This window comes from Bubalus kerabau, chromosome 1 (assembly GCF_029407905.1).
Source record: "Bubalus kerabau isolate K-KA32 ecotype Philippines breed swamp buffalo chromosome 1, PCC_UOA_SB_1v2, whole genome shotgun sequence".
NCBI lineage: Eukaryota > Metazoa > Chordata > Mammalia > Artiodactyla > Bovidae > Bubalus > Bubalus kerabau.
Genome location: NC_073624.1, coordinates 94,604,304 through 94,621,538, shown reverse-complemented (window position 1 = coordinate 94,621,538; position 17,235 = coordinate 94,604,304). Strand labels below are relative to the sequence as shown.

The window sequence follows — 17,235 nt, the reverse complement described above, 5'->3', positions numbered from 1 at the left end:
GTGGTAGGTCAGGCCTGGCGTCTGAAGAGTGGCCAGCCACCACAGGGCGTCAGCACTGCGAGCTGAGGGCTCCACATCTTGTCTGCCACTAAACAGAAGCCAGGAATGCACTGTCCTCATCTGTCCCCTCCTCCAGTGTTCCCGAGTCTGTGTTATGCCTTTATATTAATAGCTGACATTTATGAGGCATTTACCATGTGCTCTGCACACTGTTCTGTGTGTGTTACATCCATGAATGAACCTGTTTGGTCTTCATAACAACCCTATGAAACAGATACCATTATCATCTCTTACGGAGAAGAAACTGAGGCCCGGAGAGGTTAAGTAACTTGCTCTAGGCCACTCTGTAGCAGAGCTGATTCAAACCTGGGCAGCCTACAGAGCCTGCAGTCTACCCACTGTGTGATGCAGTCTTCTGCTGTTCTTCATTCACCTTGGGTTGAAGCCCTGCTCCCAGCCAGGTTACAGAGGCTCTTGGTCAGGTAGGGAGTGATGCATCCGCCAGTGCTGTGTTAGATGCATGGCATGCGGAGCACAGAGGGGCGAGGGACCCAGCAACCCAGGAAGGTTAGGAAAGGCTTGTGTCTCCTGTGTCTCTCAGTCCATGGGTCTGTCTCTGTCTTCTTGCTTCCTAGTCTCCTGACTCTGTCTCCCCCACCCCCAGGCCCCTGGGGCCCCAGCCCCTATAGGAGGTGTGGGTGGGAGGGGGTGTTTCTCCACCCTGCAGTGATTACACAAGTCCAGATGGCAGGATGCTTGTTGGGTGGGGGGCAGGGGTGTATTGGGGCCGGCTAGGAGCCAAGTACCAGCTCCCTTAGAGCCTTCCTCTGCCTCCTCCCACCTTCCCCCTTGGCACCACCAAGTGGCCATCAGCTGAGGGGCCGAGGGGGCGTTGGTGGGGAAACACGGGACTCTATTGTGAAGCAGTAGCACAGATGGACCCCTGGACCGTCTGCTGCCTCTCCTGACAGACAGCATCTGTGGTGGGGGTGGGGATGGGGAGGCGAGCGAAGGCAGGAGAGGCAATGGTTTCTATTCTCTGCACTCCTTGCCTATCCCTGAAGGGACTCTCAAAAGGGCGTCTTATGAGTGCTTCTGTACTACCACCCCACCTATCCCACAGTAGTACCTAAGGGACACCTCCTTGCCTAAAACCTGGGGGAGCAGATGCCATGGTGTCACAGCATCGGTGTCTGCAAGCCCTGTTGAGACAGTCCTTCTTCAGACTGACGTGGAGACAGAGCCTTCCCGTCAGCATCCAGGCCAGTCTGCCTCTCCGCGTCCAAGCGAGAGAACAGCCCCAGAGAAGTGAAACTCAAGTTTCTGCCTCTTTCCAGGCAGGGCACTCTGGAGAATCCCAGAGTAAAGGTGGGCCCAGAAGATGCAATTTCTGTCACATTCATTGCATGATTTCCTCAAATCCCAGAAGTTCAGAGCCGAAAAGGGCCTTGTGGTCCTGAGTGGACACCAAGAGAACCAAGCCCTCATTCAATGGAGGTGGCAAACTGAAGCAGTGAGGGAAAGACGGTGGCAGAACAAACATTAGAACCCACAAGAGCCCAGCCTCCCTGGCTCTGGAGACTGTTTAATTCAGCTGCTGGTAGCTCCGCCTGAGAGCTCAGAGATCCATGCCTGCTTCCTCCTCCCAATATTCCCAGTTCCTCCAGGGAGGCAATGGGGAGCCCCGGGATGCATACTGTGGGGTAGTGGTGCCCTCTGCTGGCCATGAATCTCTTGGAAAATCTTCAAATCAATCTGGGAAGGGCTGTCCGGCAGGTGCTAGAGCCCCACTTTAAGGACCCCGGCCCAGAGCTCCTCTTCCACCTGAGAAGGACTGTGTTCAGCTGAGATGCCAAGCTCTGCTTTGGTCACCAAGTTCTGGAATTTCACACCTGTTAGGAAGCTGTATTTGTGATCTAAGCCTGGCTGCAGGTGACATTCCTCAGGAAGAAGGCAGACAGCCGGTGGGCTTCTTCTGTGCAGGAACCTGCATGCGCCAGACAGTACACCGGGCCCACAAAACTGCCTTTTCCAATCCTCCACCACTTCCTCCTGAGCCTGAGTCTCTAGTGTAGCATCTGCTCCCCTCATCCCATCTTCGGCAGCTCCTTAAGGCTGGGGATGGGGGTGGGGGACACGCTGCACTCTGTCTGCAGCCTCATACTACGACGCCTCCCCACCCCACTCTCCTCCCCAAGGAAGCCTCCTGGTAAAAGCAAAGCCCTGTTGCTCTGGCTCCGCAGACATCTGCACTCAATCTGTACCTTATTCCTGAGCAAGTCCCAGGCTTTCAGAAGAATTTTCCAGGCTTTGCATCCTTTCGGTCCAGCTGTCCTGGCTCCTAGCTCTCAGGGTACACAGGGCTTGGTCTGTAGTGGGGGAGCACAGATGTGGGGGCTTGGCCAATGGACGAGGCCTAGGTGAGACCCTTTCTTTGAGGCAAGCCCTTTCCCAGACACCTAACCATCAATGGTCCCGAGTCCTGTCCTCACCCACCTGCTCAAGCTCTTGGCTGCCATCAGGAGATCCAGGTACTCAGGGCAAGAGCTGCAGAAGCCCAGGCCCCTCTGGTGTCCGAGTCAATGTCAGGGCTCTCCCATGGTCATTTCATCCCAGGACTGGGGCCCCTTTCTGGGTGTTGCCACTGCTTCTGAGTGGGAGGTGGGAGGGCGAGGGCTGGGGACTCAGCTGGCTGTCTGGGAAGGAATGGGGCTGGGCCCCGGGTGCAGGATGCTGAGGGAGGCCTGGGCAGCTGGTGGGCAGCTGACTGGGCAGGGAGCGGTTGTTTTCCTTAATGGCTCCTATTTCCCAACTGTTTCCACAGGCTAGTGTCTGTGTGTGGCACTGGGGTCCAGGGAGGCCCAGCAGCAGGGGCGGGGGGTGGGGGGCAGGTCTGGGAACTGGAGCAAGGCGGATATGGCAGTTTGTTTGTGTTGGATACAGTGGCCTCTGAGTCTAGTCCCAGTCAGAGGCCAGGGACCATCTTGCCTCCTAGGTGGGATGGCAAGATATTAGTATCTCAGGCTTGGACAGGTTAGACTGGCAGAAAAGAGAAAGGGTCAGCTCTCTAGTTTTCCTTACAGCATCCACTTACCACTTTTAGGACAGAGGGCATGTATTATTTTATCCCGCCTCATTTCAGACAGGTACAGATAGCTAGGAAAGAAAACGACACCTTTCAGGGCCCCGGACTTCCCACATCTCCTCCCTCTTGGCAAACACAGCTGCTCTGGTGGTCCACCCCGGCTCCTCCCAGGGACAGCTCTGTGCACAAGGCTAAGATTCTCCTGTAGACTCCGAACCGAAGTTGGCTCCTCCTCGCTGTCCACGTCTGACCATGCTTCCAGCCCGTGCATCCTACCCACTGTCTCTCCCTGTCCTCCAGCGTTTCTTGCTCTACCACTCCAGTAACTGCCTTCTCAAGTGTTCTTCCGCAAACACATCACGTGACTCTGCTGCTCAGAACCCACCGAGGACTTAGTCCTACATGTGGAACGACAAAGAGCTGTTCCCTTATGGGACAACTCCACATAAACACGCTACTGAGAAGAATTTGGAGACCCTGTCGGGACTCAGGAGGGAAAGTGATGGAGATTAGCAGTCTGAGGTGGCTGTCACAGGGAGGTGGTGGCATTGGCGGCCCTAGGGATGCAGTCCTGACTTCTTAGCATATGACAGCTCTAAGAGATTTCCTCTTTGCAGCCTGGCTCCCTTGCTCTAGGATTTTGAACATTTATGGGTGTTTTTTTTTTTTTAATTAATTACTTTTGGCTAGCTGGGTCTTCCTTGCTGTGCCTGGGCTTTCTCTAGTTGCAGCCAGCAGGGGTTACTCTTCCTTGTGTGTGGGCTTCTCTTGGTGGGCTTTGCTGCAGAGCACAGGTGCTAGGGCATGGGTTCGGTAGTTGTGGCACAAATAGTTCTTGAATGGCGACACACTCTTTTTGACCAAATCTCCTGTCCCCAGTCAGTAGGCCAATGCCAAACCCCAAATAGACGAGACATCACCTCTCTTGACCCCATCTTCCTGTGTTCCCAGAGTATTATGTGTCTTCCCTTATCATAGCACTTACTTCGCTCCATTGTAATTACCTATTAACTAGTCCATTCCATCTGGTGGGGAGCCCCTGGAGAGCTGGCTTTCCGTAGGCACCTCACCTGTGCTCATGACACGCTACACATGGCTCTGTAGTGGGACTTGCTAAAACCTGCCCTCCTATTCTCTGTATAGATTCACTCCATCTAGAAGGGCAGGGGCCACAGATTGTTCGTCCTTCTGTTCTGCCTACTGCTTTACACACTAAGGTTGTTGAACAAATGCTTCTTACTTAATAATAATGAATTTAGAGCCCAGTCCATCCTGTTGTTCCTTAAACTTTCCTATCCCATTATCCTCCATCCTTGACCTCCAAGGACCATTCCCAGGCGGATCCAGAGCTATCTGCCTTATTCCTTAAATCTGATCCTATCTGGCCATGGGATGCCCAACTCCTCTTGGGATGTGGTGCCAGGAGTTTGGTCAAAGACCAGTCTGGATGTTACTATGAAGTTATGTTTTTAGGTGTGATAAACATTTAAGTCAATAGACTTGCAGTAAAGCAGGTAATCCTCCACAGGGTGGATGGGCTTTACCTAATCAGTCGAAGGGCTTAAAAGATTGCGGTCCCTTGAGGAAGAAGAAATTTTGCCTCCAGACTGCCTTCTTTCCTGGCTCTCTAGCCTGTCACCCTGCCCTGTAGACTTGACTTGCCAGCCCCACAGTTGTGTGATTCAATTCCTTTAAGTATCTATCCATCCATACTATTAGTTTCATTTCTTGGTGAACCCTAGTAAACCATTCCTGTCTTGATCCAAAGCTTTCCCCAGGCCTTCATTACATGTCCCTCCCATGTCCCTGTGTGTCTCTTAAACTTTTGCTATTCTACCCCTCATCTTGTTTTGGTTGTACTTAGCAAGCATTTTCTCCAGCCTCTAGATCAGAAGACATGGTCTGGTGAGAGGATGGCAGGGACAGAAATTTTAAATGTGGGCAACAAAACCCCCAGTCGTATACCATTCAAATGAATTCAGGTCTCCTGTGTCATGGGCCTTACAAATGTTAGTGACCTTCAAGGGCACAAGAAGAGGTCCCAGTGTGGTTGCCATTCTGATTTTCAAAATGATGCAAGATGAACCTGCAGTTCTTAGCCTAGTGGATTTGGGGTCCATAGTTGGCAAGATGACTCACTACTGATAAGCTTTTGAACTGGGATGAGGTCCACTATAAGCCACTTCACCTTTCCTTTCGACAAACACAAGATTACCTTGCTACTTCTGCAAGGTGCTTGTGCCTTTGCTGTCATTTTGTTCATTAAAGAATTCTGGCCAGGATGCAAGGAAATCTTAATTAGCGGCTGATTTGGGTTACTGGGACGTATGCCAAACTTAAAAGCCAACTTCTAGGGGAAAGTTGCTTGATTTTCTCCAGCCCCCCAGTCTCAGATGACAGGACAATAGAAAACTCTGGGTAACAAATCAGAATTTTAAAATATTGAGAGGCTGGAGCTATGGGCAGGTTCTATGGTAAAATTTATGGGGTATACACATAACATCCTGCACTTGAGTTCAAAAATACCGATTTCTCACATACAGGATGGAGGAAGGGGGCTGGATTTTACTCAACCCGCGACATGAGGTGCAGGCCTGGGATGTCACCTGAAGGTGTCAGGCAGTCTGGGATTCTCGTCCTCGTCTGTGCTGTCAAGTCAATGTCCGGGTGGAGCGCTACGTGCCCTCCGCGGCCCCAGGCTCCAGCCAGGTCCTCGGTGAGCAGCCAGCGTGTGGGAAGGACATGGCATCACGGAGACAGGATGTGCTGAGGCCGAGGGGCTGCAGCCTCTGGCCAGACACCGTGGACCCAAGGTCTTTTCCACCCCTGTGAGCTACGTACGTGGGCAATTTGTCTTCTCTAACCGTCAGTTTCCGAATCCACACAGGATAATAATGGCCACCTCACGTTGTTTTGAGGATGAAAGCAGTTTATGTATGTATGGCCCATTTTGGCACACTGCCTAGCACACAGGAACTTTTAAATACGTATTTGCTAAATATTAATGGGAGAAGCGCTAAGCTCTGCAAGATTCATGATAACATAACAGCTGCCTTCCAGTATTTTAAGGGACCTTAAATGGAAAAGAGAATTAGTGCTCTGAACCATCTGTGGAGAGAACTCACAGGGAGGCTGCCCAGTCCTATGTAAGGAAGAGCTGTCCACTGAGCAGATGGCCGGCAGGTGGAGGCTGTGGTCCTGAGTGTCACGGCATGAGGCTACGGCCACTTGGCGGGGATGCTGTGGGGGAGTTAGGCACGTGATGGGTGGTGGACCTCTGGAGTCCCGTCTAAACTTGAGATTCTATGATTCTAGACTTTTTCTCTTGGGTTCCTTGGTCTAGAGATTTTTAAAGACATTCACAGCCACCCACCCACTGAATATCCCAGAGTAACCACTGTACACTCCCATTTCAAAGTCCCCTAACCCATCCCCAAATTCAGATTTCTATTCCAAGTCAGGAGTGGGGAAGCGAAAACTGAGGGCCTAGGCTGCTGTTGAGACTAGGTGGCTGGTGACTTACCAGGATCAAGACCCTCTTTTATATAAACAGAAAACTGCTAAAAGACAAATAAAGACAAAGCCCAAGAGAAGGTGTTGAGTTTGTCCTCCACTCCCTCTCCAGGTCAGGCCCTCCCTCTATGAAATGCAGAGGAACAGCCTCAAGAAGACTCCCTGATGCTCCAATCAGGTCCTCTTCAGACGTGAGCTGCTGTAGCAGATGTTAATGAACATCATACCCTGGCAAGTGGGAGGGGAAAGACACTGCCTGAGAGCATCTGCCCAACTCCCCTGACAAAGGCTGGGCAGCCAGTCGGTCTACAGCTGTAAAACAGATGGCACCAGAGAGGCTCTGTGAATAAAACTTTAATAATGTACAGCAGAAATTGGACAGGCTCATTCTTATATTAAAACAAAAGATTTCCTATATTACAACTTATTTACATTTGCATACTGAAGAGGTAAAGTGTCTAAGTGGCTATTTTACAGTCCATTCTAATAAAATGTACAAAAACAAACAGAAGTACCGAGAATGCCGTTCGGGGGCCTTGATGGCGACGTAAGAACGGGCTTGGACTTGGTCTGTGAATCCAAAATCCAGAGGTGCAGGTAGCCCTATGGATCAGGGTTAGCCTCAGGGAGCCAAAACCACAGCTTTAGTTTCTCCCCAACTCTCTAACTCCTAACTCTTGGGTTAAGAGTGGCGGCAGTGGGGCTGGGAGCGTCCCCCCAAAACTGCTCAGTCTTCCCCGGAGGTGGAGGAGGAGTGTGTGGTGAGGACAGCTGGGCCACCTGGGGAGTGGGCTAGTGGCTTGGGAGTCCCTGGGTCGAGGAGTGTCGGCAGATCCCAGAGGCTGGTTGAGGCAGGGAGTGAGGAGTCTGAGTTCCATCAGCTCCCATAACCCGCCAAGCTCTGCCAGAGGGCAGACAACAAGGGGGAAGTGCGTCAGCAGGGGTAGGGAGAGAAGACCCCCTAATGACACAATTGGTATTTAAGGGAAATTAGTCAGTAGCCAGTAAATTGGCCCAAAGGGTGAGGGGAAGATCTCCTTTAACGCAAGGAAAGCACTACACTGGGAAAATAAATAGGAAGGCCAGGGCACTGGGGAGACGGATGGAAGTGGGGGGAGGGCTCCCCCCCTCCTCCACAAGCTTTGGCAGAGAATCGCTGGGCTAGAGGCAGGGATGCGCTGAGGCTGCACACACACTGTGCCTCCCCTGGGGGGCAGGAAGGGGGCTCTGGATGAACGCAGTGATGGGAGGTTTCATTGCCCACCACCGGCCTCTTTGGTGGGGGACAGGGGGACATCCTCGCCTCCTTAGTGGTCTTGTATAAGAGCAATCGCTCCAGGCTCAAAAGGCTCAGATCCAACTATGAAAACTTCTGGTCTCAAGATAGGCACCCCCTGACTCGACTGAGTCCCACTGTCAGTGCTCCAAGAGCAGGACCCAAGCCTGTCTTGTTCACAGATGCATTTCCCAGCACCCAGCATGGGGCCTGACACCCAGCTGGCACTCAGCGAGTGTCTGCTGAGTGAGTGCCTGGTTGAGAAGGTGCAACCTGTGGGCGACGCACAAAAAGCTAGAGCCCCAGTGCAAAACCCACTTTGGGTGGGACTGGGCAGGGAGGCAGGACGCCAGCGAGACCAACCCCCAGGGCAGAGGAACTCTCGCAGCTGAGTTGGGGGGGAGCAGGCTCAGGTACAAGGACAGATATTTCCAGTGTGATTGAGCTGTGTGCGTCTGATTGAAGCATTTTGTGTGTGTGTGGTTGTTTTTATAGGGATTTCCTTAAAAACAAATGGATTGAGAGGTAATTATCACATAGAGATGGTTTTCCTTTTATAAAAACTTAACAGTATTTAAAAAAAGTTAAAATCCAGACCCTCCCAATAAAATTAAAAAAAAAAAAAAAGAAAAAAAAGAAAGAAAACCAAACCACTCCAGTTAAGTTATGGCTTCAAAGTTATTATATACCTAAGATATGCTGACCGAACCACCACCCACAACCGTGCTTCTAGACGTCGTTAAATACTACACTCAGGTTAAATAACAGGTTCAGCTCAGGCTGTTCCCTTTAGTAAAGCCCCTGAAGTGGATGCAAGTCTCACATCTTCCCTCCACCGTGATCGGATAACCCAGTAAAAGACCCATGCAGATGCCTCCCCCCACCCCAGCCTCCCTCCCCAGTCCTCCTCCCCGCTTTCCTTCCCCTCCCTAAACCCACCACCACCGAAAATACACATTGCTGTCTCCAGAATCTGGGATATGAAAGACAGATGTGACATTCCAGTCTGAGTCTCCCCAGGTCTGGGCTGCAAATTCCTCGGCCCCTCCTTGACGCCGCTGAGGATGATGCCCTTAGGCTGGCTCATGTCCCACGGTGGCCGCTGACCACAATACCCCATGTTTCCGCCGAGATTCTTGCCCTGCCCATCCCACCCTCTTCCCTCACATTTGGACCCAAAAGCCTCGCCTGACACAGACAACTGGGCCAGCTTTGGTTCCACAGTCTGAAGTGGAGAAGGAGGGCCAGGCGGCATAGCCTGCTGGGGAGGGGGTACCACTGTGGAGTGGGGGCTCTGGAAGGAGGGGTGGGGAAGGAGCCCACCAGGAGGGGCACCAGGGAAACTAGACGCGGCTCACTACTGAACAGAGGCACCGGCACGCAGACACGGCATGACGACCACAGCCCCGACCTGCACATGCACGAGAAGCTCAAGCAGGCAAGTGCGCACCCACAGACACACACGTACACACACACACGTGTAAGGGCGTGGCACAGACCAGGCACAACAGGGGACGCACCTCGGCACATGCACACACAGCTGGACAGACAGGCACCAGCAGTCCCTCCAGGGGTCCTCGCGGGCGGAGAGGAGCCGGAGACCTGGAGCTGCCAGGATGGGGCCATCTTTCTGGTTCCCGGGGCCGCTCGCTGCACTGGGGTTGGTCCCGGGGTAAAGCCCTCAGTGCTGCTCAGCACAGGCCACACTCAGCTCCTCCTGGGCCGCTTGTCGCCACACCAGGCTCCTTGCTGGGGGCACCGGGCTTTGTGGGACATCCCACGACAGCCGGTCCGGGTCACGGCATTGAGTTCTCCATGCCATTCGCTCTCAGAGGCTCCATGCCACTAGGAGGTAAATATCAAAGGTGTCTGTGTCTCAAACCCATCGTGGGAGTGAGCGAGTCTCCCGGGCTCTGTCCCTCTGTGGGCCAAACTCCTGGCCACAGAGGGCTGGGCAGAAACGAGAGGTAGGCCTCCATCTGATGCTCAACACGGCCGCTCGACTGTAGGTCCCGCGGCCTGGCGGCTGTGGGAGGGGCAGCTAGATCTTCACGTCCTCCTGCACACTGAGCTGGGAGAGGGTCTTCTTGATGCGCAGCGCAGTCAGGCGGGCTGCGCCGTTGGCGTACCAGCACTCCCGCATCATCTTCCCCATCACCCGCAGCGCCTGCACAGAAACGGTGTCACTGGAGCCTGCCCGCTGTTACCTGCCTGATCCCCCACCTGCCCTCCTTCTGACCCTGGGGAAATGCCCACAAGCCCCACTCCCCCTAGGGCTCGCCAGTCCTTAAGGGACAGTCTGGGGAGGGGCCTTTTCCGCAAGCACGGTCTGCCATTCCCCCAAGTCTGGGTGATCTTGCGAGCAAGATCTGCCACAGCCTGTGATCTGAAAACCACTTCTGGAAGGTCCGAGCATCCACACTTATGACTGTTTACTGATGGCTTTCTCAAAGTAGCAAGTGAACCAGGCACAGCAGGGACACCCCCAGCAGGCGCGCGCACGCAGCGGTGACCCCACGTTCACCCACAGAGACACAGCAGAGGAGGAAGGGGAGGAGGCAGCCCCTGAAAGATGGTCTTGACTGTCAGAGGCAGCAGTTTGCAGCCAGGGCCTGGATGACACAGGCGGCCATGTGGACAGGCGAGGGGTGGATCTGGAGAGTTGCCGGTGGAGGCTACAGAGCTCCCTGACTGCTGCCCCAGGCCAGTGTTTTCGATTCCTTTCAGCAGTGGGATCTGTTTTGCCAAGCGGAGTCCCAACCCACGAAGAGCCCTGACTGAAGACGGAGTGTGGGGGGCAGCTAGAGACTGGCTCTCTGCTTCCCTCACCCTCTGAAGTAAACAGGCCCTGAGGTTCTAAGGAAAACTTTGGAAAATGCTGCTCTGTCATGCGCGTCCTCGATGCAGAGCTGCCCTCTAGCGGTGACACGCCTTAAAGCACAGCCACCAGTGAAGAGGGCCCAGGAGCACTAGCTAAGCAAATCCCGCGCCCCAAAGACTCTAGCACCCCACAACTCCAGGTTTATTAGGAATCTAGATCATAAATTTGTCCTCGCATCTATTATTTCCACTGAATGTCGTCCCCTTCCCACTTCATCCACCACTAACCCCAAATCCAAACCCTCTGCACCCTCCTCGCTTCCGAGTTTTCAGAAAGCCACCTCCCTCAGACCTGTTTTCTCACTGGGTCCACCTCTCATTTGCTGACCCTCTGTGGATGATGCTTCTGAACTCTTCTATAGAGCTCAGCTCACCCACTATGGCTCCAAAACCATTTTTCTAGTTGGACAGGTCTAACAGCCCCACTCAGACTTTTTGTCTCTGATCTGTGTCTTGCAACCAAGCCTTTCTTCTTCTAGGTTCCAAAGGGGACCCTACGGTGTCCAAGACAATGGCTTAGTATATAAAGCATGTAATAGTAATATAATAACTATTATTACACAGGTAGTAGCCCTGGGGTTGGCCCCATTTTTGGGAAACCCTTCTCTAAGGTAGAGAAACAGGGCAGATAGAAAAGCACAGGAGACAGGGCAGCTTCCTACCTCGTAACTCTGCCACCAGTTGGGGATGTTGGGGCGGAGCTTCTGGTCACATACAACCTTCCGCATCTCCTCGATGGAAGGGTCAGAGGGCACTAGGTCATAATATGGCAGCTGATATTCTTCATGGACCCCTAGGAGAAAAGAAAATATCCACCAGAGTTATCAAAAGGAAGGGATTACTCAAAAGCCAGTGACAATACTTATGTCATGGTCAGTAAACCCGGCCTCCCGCTAAGAGGAACTGGGGGCCCTTGGAGAGCTTGGTCAGTGCAGGTGTGGGACAAAAGATACACAGGATTAGCCAGGAACATCTTTTCCATAACAAAAAGCAGGAAACTGTCAAAGACTACTAAGGTCATGTCAGAAAGGACCACCTTGAAAAGCTCCCAACTGGCCAAAGATGAGAATATTTAAGCAATAGTAAGACTTATAACATCAATGGAAACAAATATTTTAGATCATCAGTTCATGATGACACTAAGAAGAAACAAACCAAAACTTCAGTCACCTTTGTAGGATGATAGAGAATAAACTCATTATTTTGAAAAATGGTAAATAAATGGAAAGAATCAAGTGTTTTTCCTGCCTTTCCTTTTCAAATTAAACATCCCTGTAACCAAAGAGACAATAAAGGGAAGTTTCTCTTGAATTAAAAATCTAGCTAATATGAGAAGTTTGACAGAATTGGAACGCTGGCACTTTTCAACCTCTGATAAATCTGGATTTGGACAATGATCAACGATGGCTGTTACCACAAAAAGAGAAATAACCACCATTATATGTGCCTTTAACGGAAGGATTTTTGGGGAAAAATGATTCTAGTCTTTAGATGTAATTCCCATAGGAAATTCACAGAAACGGCGGAATGTATAAACTCCATAAAGAAGCAATCAGGAAAATCTACATAGGAAAATCTTACAGGACAAAGGACCTGGATTCTCCAACTTTAAAAACTGCAGAATAAAAAAAAAAAAAAAATGGAGTGGTAAGCTGTACATCATAAGAGACTTAAGAGGTATACCAATCAACTGCCGTGGATAGACATTTATCAAGCTGCTTTTAAAAAAATTAGGAGACAACTGAGGAAATCTCAATACTAACTAATGTTAAATGATATTAAGAACAACTGGGACCTCCCCTGTGGTCCAGTGGTTAAGAATCTGTCCTGCAATGCAGGGGACTTGGGTTCGATCCCTGGTGGGGGAACTAAGATCCCAGATGCCTCGAAGTAACTAAGCGTGTGAGCCACAATTAGAGAGTCTGAGCACTGCAAGGAAAGATCCCGCATGACACAGTGAAGACCCTGGGTGCCACGACCTGACACAGCCCAATTAACTAACTAACTGAAAGAGAAACAGCCAGGAAACACACCAAAATAGCTAAACAATTTTAAAAAAAGAATTACTGTTGGTTTTTACAGTGTAATAACAGTTTTGAAGTCTTTTACCTTCTACAGCTACAAATGGAAATATTTTCCATAATAAAAAGTTATTAGTATTTAAAAAACTTAAATGTAACTTTCTCATGCCTTTTTTTCCAGAAAAATTCTACTGTCCTGAGCTGATGCGACCGATTTTTAAATGGAGTCTGACTTGGTAACTAGCTAAGATGCAGTTAGCGTCATCTCTGGCCTCAGTCTGCAAGGTCTGAACCCTAGCTTATTAGCAGTGTGACTCTGGGCAAATCACCTAACCTGTGACTCATCTTCTTCATCTACAAAATGGTGACAACGAACAGTACCCACTTCCTAGGTTTGCAGTAAAGATTAAGTGAGTGTATACACAGCAAGTGGTGAATAAATCTCAGTACAATTATTATATACTTAACCCCAATTTCCGGATGGTATGGAAAAAGAAAAATTTAACTTGTTCACAGTTTAAAATCTGTGTGGCTAGATATATCTTCATCTGTTTTATTTGTATAGCATGATCAAAACTTAAGATGTACAATACCTAGATGCCTCCCTATGATTCGGACCTTACCAAACATGTCATAGAAAGGAAAATGGCAGTACAACACAGAAAGGGCTCTGCTGGAACACCCACCAGTTCTTTTTCATTAATTTAATTCACTTCAACTAATCTGGAATCTCTTACATCAAAGATAAATGGCTGAGGACAGGGTTCTAGTGACTCTTGAACTTGATCTTGTGACAGAATACTTGGAACTCACTGTAAAATTCTAACGTACTAAGCTGATAATAAACAGTGTTTTCTGCCAAATCCGATACTGCTTTTCACTGGGTTCTGACATGGTCGAGCAGTTGCAAATGCCAAAGATTTAAGAAAATATTACAGAAGAAAAATTCTATGTGCTAGTAAGCTTTCTCCTATGAATTGAGAAATCACCATTATCAATAAAATCCCACGTTCCCCAGGTACGTGGCTTGAGAGCCACTGTGTCAGAATACCCTGCCTTCTGTGTGAAGGAGACCCCATGCATTAGTCCTGTGCTATTCCTGCCCAGGGCTTTCCCAACCTCAACAGACCACTAAAGACAGTGTGTTTAAAAAAAAAAAAAAAAGCTAAATGAGCCTCTGGAATGGTCACCACAACATAAAACAAGAGTAAACACACTCTTAGCAACTGCTGCTCCCAGGTCCCCTCCCTCCTCTTGGATGAGAATCCTACGTGCGACGCGTGCTAGCATGAGGCATCTGACAAGCTGTGTAAAGAAAGGAGGCTGCAGTCAAAACCCAGGCTCTCAGGTGGCCTGGCACTCTGGACTGGGAGGTAGGAGCAGGGAAGGCAGGAAGAAAGGTACCTCCAGAGTTGCATCTTCGAGCAATCTCCCAGTACACAAGACCAAGGGCATAGATATCAGCACATTTAAAGGAGTCGAAGTGCTTCATGTTGATGGTTTCATCGAGCACTTCGGGGGCCATGTATCTGCAACAGCAAAGGAAATGTGGTCATGCATGGAAAACAATGACTTCTCTCCTGACGCAAAGCACTGGTTCAAGGGCCCCCTGAATGTGGGAAAGCCGTCACCAAAGACTGCCCCTTGGAGGGGAGGAAGTGATGGATTCTTCTCACTGCGAACTCCCATGTTTTGCATTCATTCATTTCTTTTTTTAAATTTTTTGCCAAGCCGCTCGGCATGTGGGGTCTTAGTTCCCCTATCAGCGATCAAACCTGTGCCACCTGCAATGAAGGGCAGATTCCTAATCACTGGACCAGTAGGGGAATCCCTGTCCCTTAGTTCTTTTCCTAAGTATTTAGTTACTTATTAGGCTATGCGGGGTCTTGGCTGAGCCGCACAGGATCTCTGATCTTCGTGTGGCACACACTCTTAGTTGCAGCATGTGAGCTCTAGCTCCCCGACCAAGGATCAAACCTGGGCCCCCTGCATGGAACGTGGAGTCTTAGCCCCGGGACCACCAGGGAAGTCCTGGTCCCTTATTTCTTACTTTCCTTTTCTATGAAGCAGGAGGGAGGCCCCACAGTCCTGAAGGGGGCCCCTTATTTTCTACGCTGGAGCACCTCTGCTCTTGCTAGGTGAAACTGCTCTCTAAACCCCAAGCAAAACATGCACTCTGCCTCCTCAGGAGTCCTGCATAGGCCATCCCTTCAGACTGCACTCTCCCTTCCCGCTAGCCAAGCCTGGCGCCCGTTCCCCTTCCAAACCTTGCTCCAAGCTCTCTTTCTCTGCTGCCTCACCTGCCCAATGCGCCAGTGCCTGTGGGCATACGGGTCTATGGAGGTATGCTGCTGGCACTTGGATCTGCTCCATGCAACCAGTGTGGCTTTCCAGTGTTGGGGCAGGAGTTCAGTGCAACCGCCAGCTGTCTGAGACCACACTCCTTCTCCCGCACACATGGACAAGGGCACACAGGGGCTACTCAGTACAAGTGTCGGGCAAGGGAACAGGCCCTGGGCCTTCCTACCGTTTAGTTCCCACCCTCTGGTTAGGGGCAATGTCAATGGTGTCTGTGACTGCATCGTGACGGACAGCCAAACCCAGGTCTGCGATGGCACACATGCCATTTTTCTTCACCAGGATGTTCTTTGACTTTAAGTCTCGATGAGCAATTCCAGGTTTCCCTGGTGGAGGAAAAAAACAGGGATCTTTAGAGAAAGACAGCATAAGCATTTAAAGCATAGTCTCTGCAGCCGGATATGTGGGTTTCAGTTCTGGTTTTGCCCCCCACTAACCCAGTAACCCTGTAAATGCAACTTAATCTGTCTATACATTGGTCACCTCATCCATAAAATGAGAGTGAACACCAGTGTGTGCGTGCGTGCCGAGTGGCTTCAGTCGTGTCCGACTCTTTGGGACACTATGGACTGCAGCCCACCAGGCTCCTCTATCCCTGGGATTCTCCAGGCAAGCATTCTGGAGTGGGCTGCCATGCCTTCCTCCAGGGGATCCTGCCGACCCAGGGATTGAACCCACGTCTCTAATGTCTCCTGCGTTGGCAGGCAGGTTCTTTACCACTAGCACCACCTGGGAAACCCAAACACCAGTACTTCACGGGAATGTTGTGTAAGTTACATATATTAATGTAGGTGAGCCAAGCGCTTAGAAAGGCATGCGGATTAGCTAATATTACTTTATGAATGCTGTTCCTGCTCACCTTCCCTGAACTCATATACTCCTGTACAGCATAGTCGAGGGCTTGAGAAAAAGCGGCTGCACTGGCTAGGTGCTCAGAACCAAACAGGGGAAGTAAGAACCACTACTTTCTCTGCAGAGTCTAGGGATAGTGTCAAACTCCCACGGCTGGTTTTTGATCACAGACAGAAAGAGCTCCTGCCCGACTGACCATGCACCAGGAAGCAACGTGCCACATGCCAAGACCTGGGAGCTCGCAAAAGGCTGATGTCAGTCAACAAGCAGGGACTCCCGAGGTAGTGCTCCTCCAGGAGAGCCCTGCCAGATAGTACAGCCCAGTGTCTAACCATCCAGCTGACCCAACGATGAGCGCGTGCGCTCACTAAACTGAATCTCACCACCGTGGTTCAATCCATCTTCTCAGTCCCTTCATTTACCTGTGAACTGTGGGCATCTGAGACGATCTCTCAGTTAACACCAGCTCCCCAACCACCAACCACGCCAGGACATGGGGAACAAACAATCAACATTTCCCACAGAAGTCCCTCAGTTCAGTTCAGTTCAGTTGCTCAGTCGTGTCCGACTCTTTGTGACCCCATGAATCGCTCTAAAAGCAGAGGCACCTCTCGTTCTTGCTCAAGTGAAGCTCAAACCCCTCTCCCTTAGACCAGACCCCCATTGCTGAGGCCCAGCTCCAGCTCGCTCAGCGCACAGGAGCTCCTCGGCAGGGACGGGACACTTGCTCAGCAGCCCCACTCACCCTGGGTGCCCACGATCTCCATGTGCAGGTGCGCTAGCCCGCTGGCGGCAGACAAGGCCAGCTTGATCATCCCCTCGATGGTCACCGTGTACCGGTTCAGATAGTCAAACAGGGAGCCGTGCTCGTGATAGTCCGACACGAGCCACAGCTGTGTCCAGGTGCCGTTATCTGCGGAGGACCACAGAAGAGTTCCAGAAAAGGCACAACTACCATCATAAAGGGGAAGGTTGGCGAGGAAGCGTGTATGTGCCACGCAAACCCCCCGTGACCCCCGAACCCCTGCTCCTTGCCCCCACACCTCCTGAGGCCCCTCGGTGCCCTTGTCATCTACAGCCATCCACAGCTTTGGGCTCCAGGAAGATAAGAAGAACAGCTTGCCTTGGTTAGACCTCTCCCTTCCGGCAGGGGGCTGTAGGATTCTAAACCATGCCTCCCCTATTCCAAATGTGAAATGTGAGGCCTTCAGAAGAAGAGGGAGCACGTGCTTAGGGGAAGTAACAGGGGC

At 51.0% G+C, this 17,235-nt stretch overlaps 1 protein-coding gene across 1 annotated transcript in view; it reads right to left on the bottom strand.

The window, feature by feature from the left end:
• Positions 1–6,936: 6,936 nt before the first annotated feature.
• The window catches only part of ACVR1B (activin A receptor type 1B), a 33,854-nt gene continuing 23,555 nt past the window's right edge, over positions 6,937–17,235 (bottom strand). The window contains exons 5-9 of the mRNA XM_055583790.1: positions 16,731–16,898; positions 15,303–15,459; positions 14,180–14,304; positions 11,417–11,547; positions 6,937–10,041 (exon numbers count right to left, since the gene is read on the bottom strand). Coding sequence (XP_055439765.1) covers positions 9,916–10,041; positions 11,417–11,547; positions 14,180–14,304; positions 15,303–15,459; positions 16,731–16,898 — 707 coding nt within the window. The 3' untranslated portion in view covers positions 6,937–9,915. The remainder of the gene's footprint in view (positions 10,042–11,416; positions 11,548–14,179; positions 14,305–15,302; positions 15,460–16,730; positions 16,899–17,235) is intronic.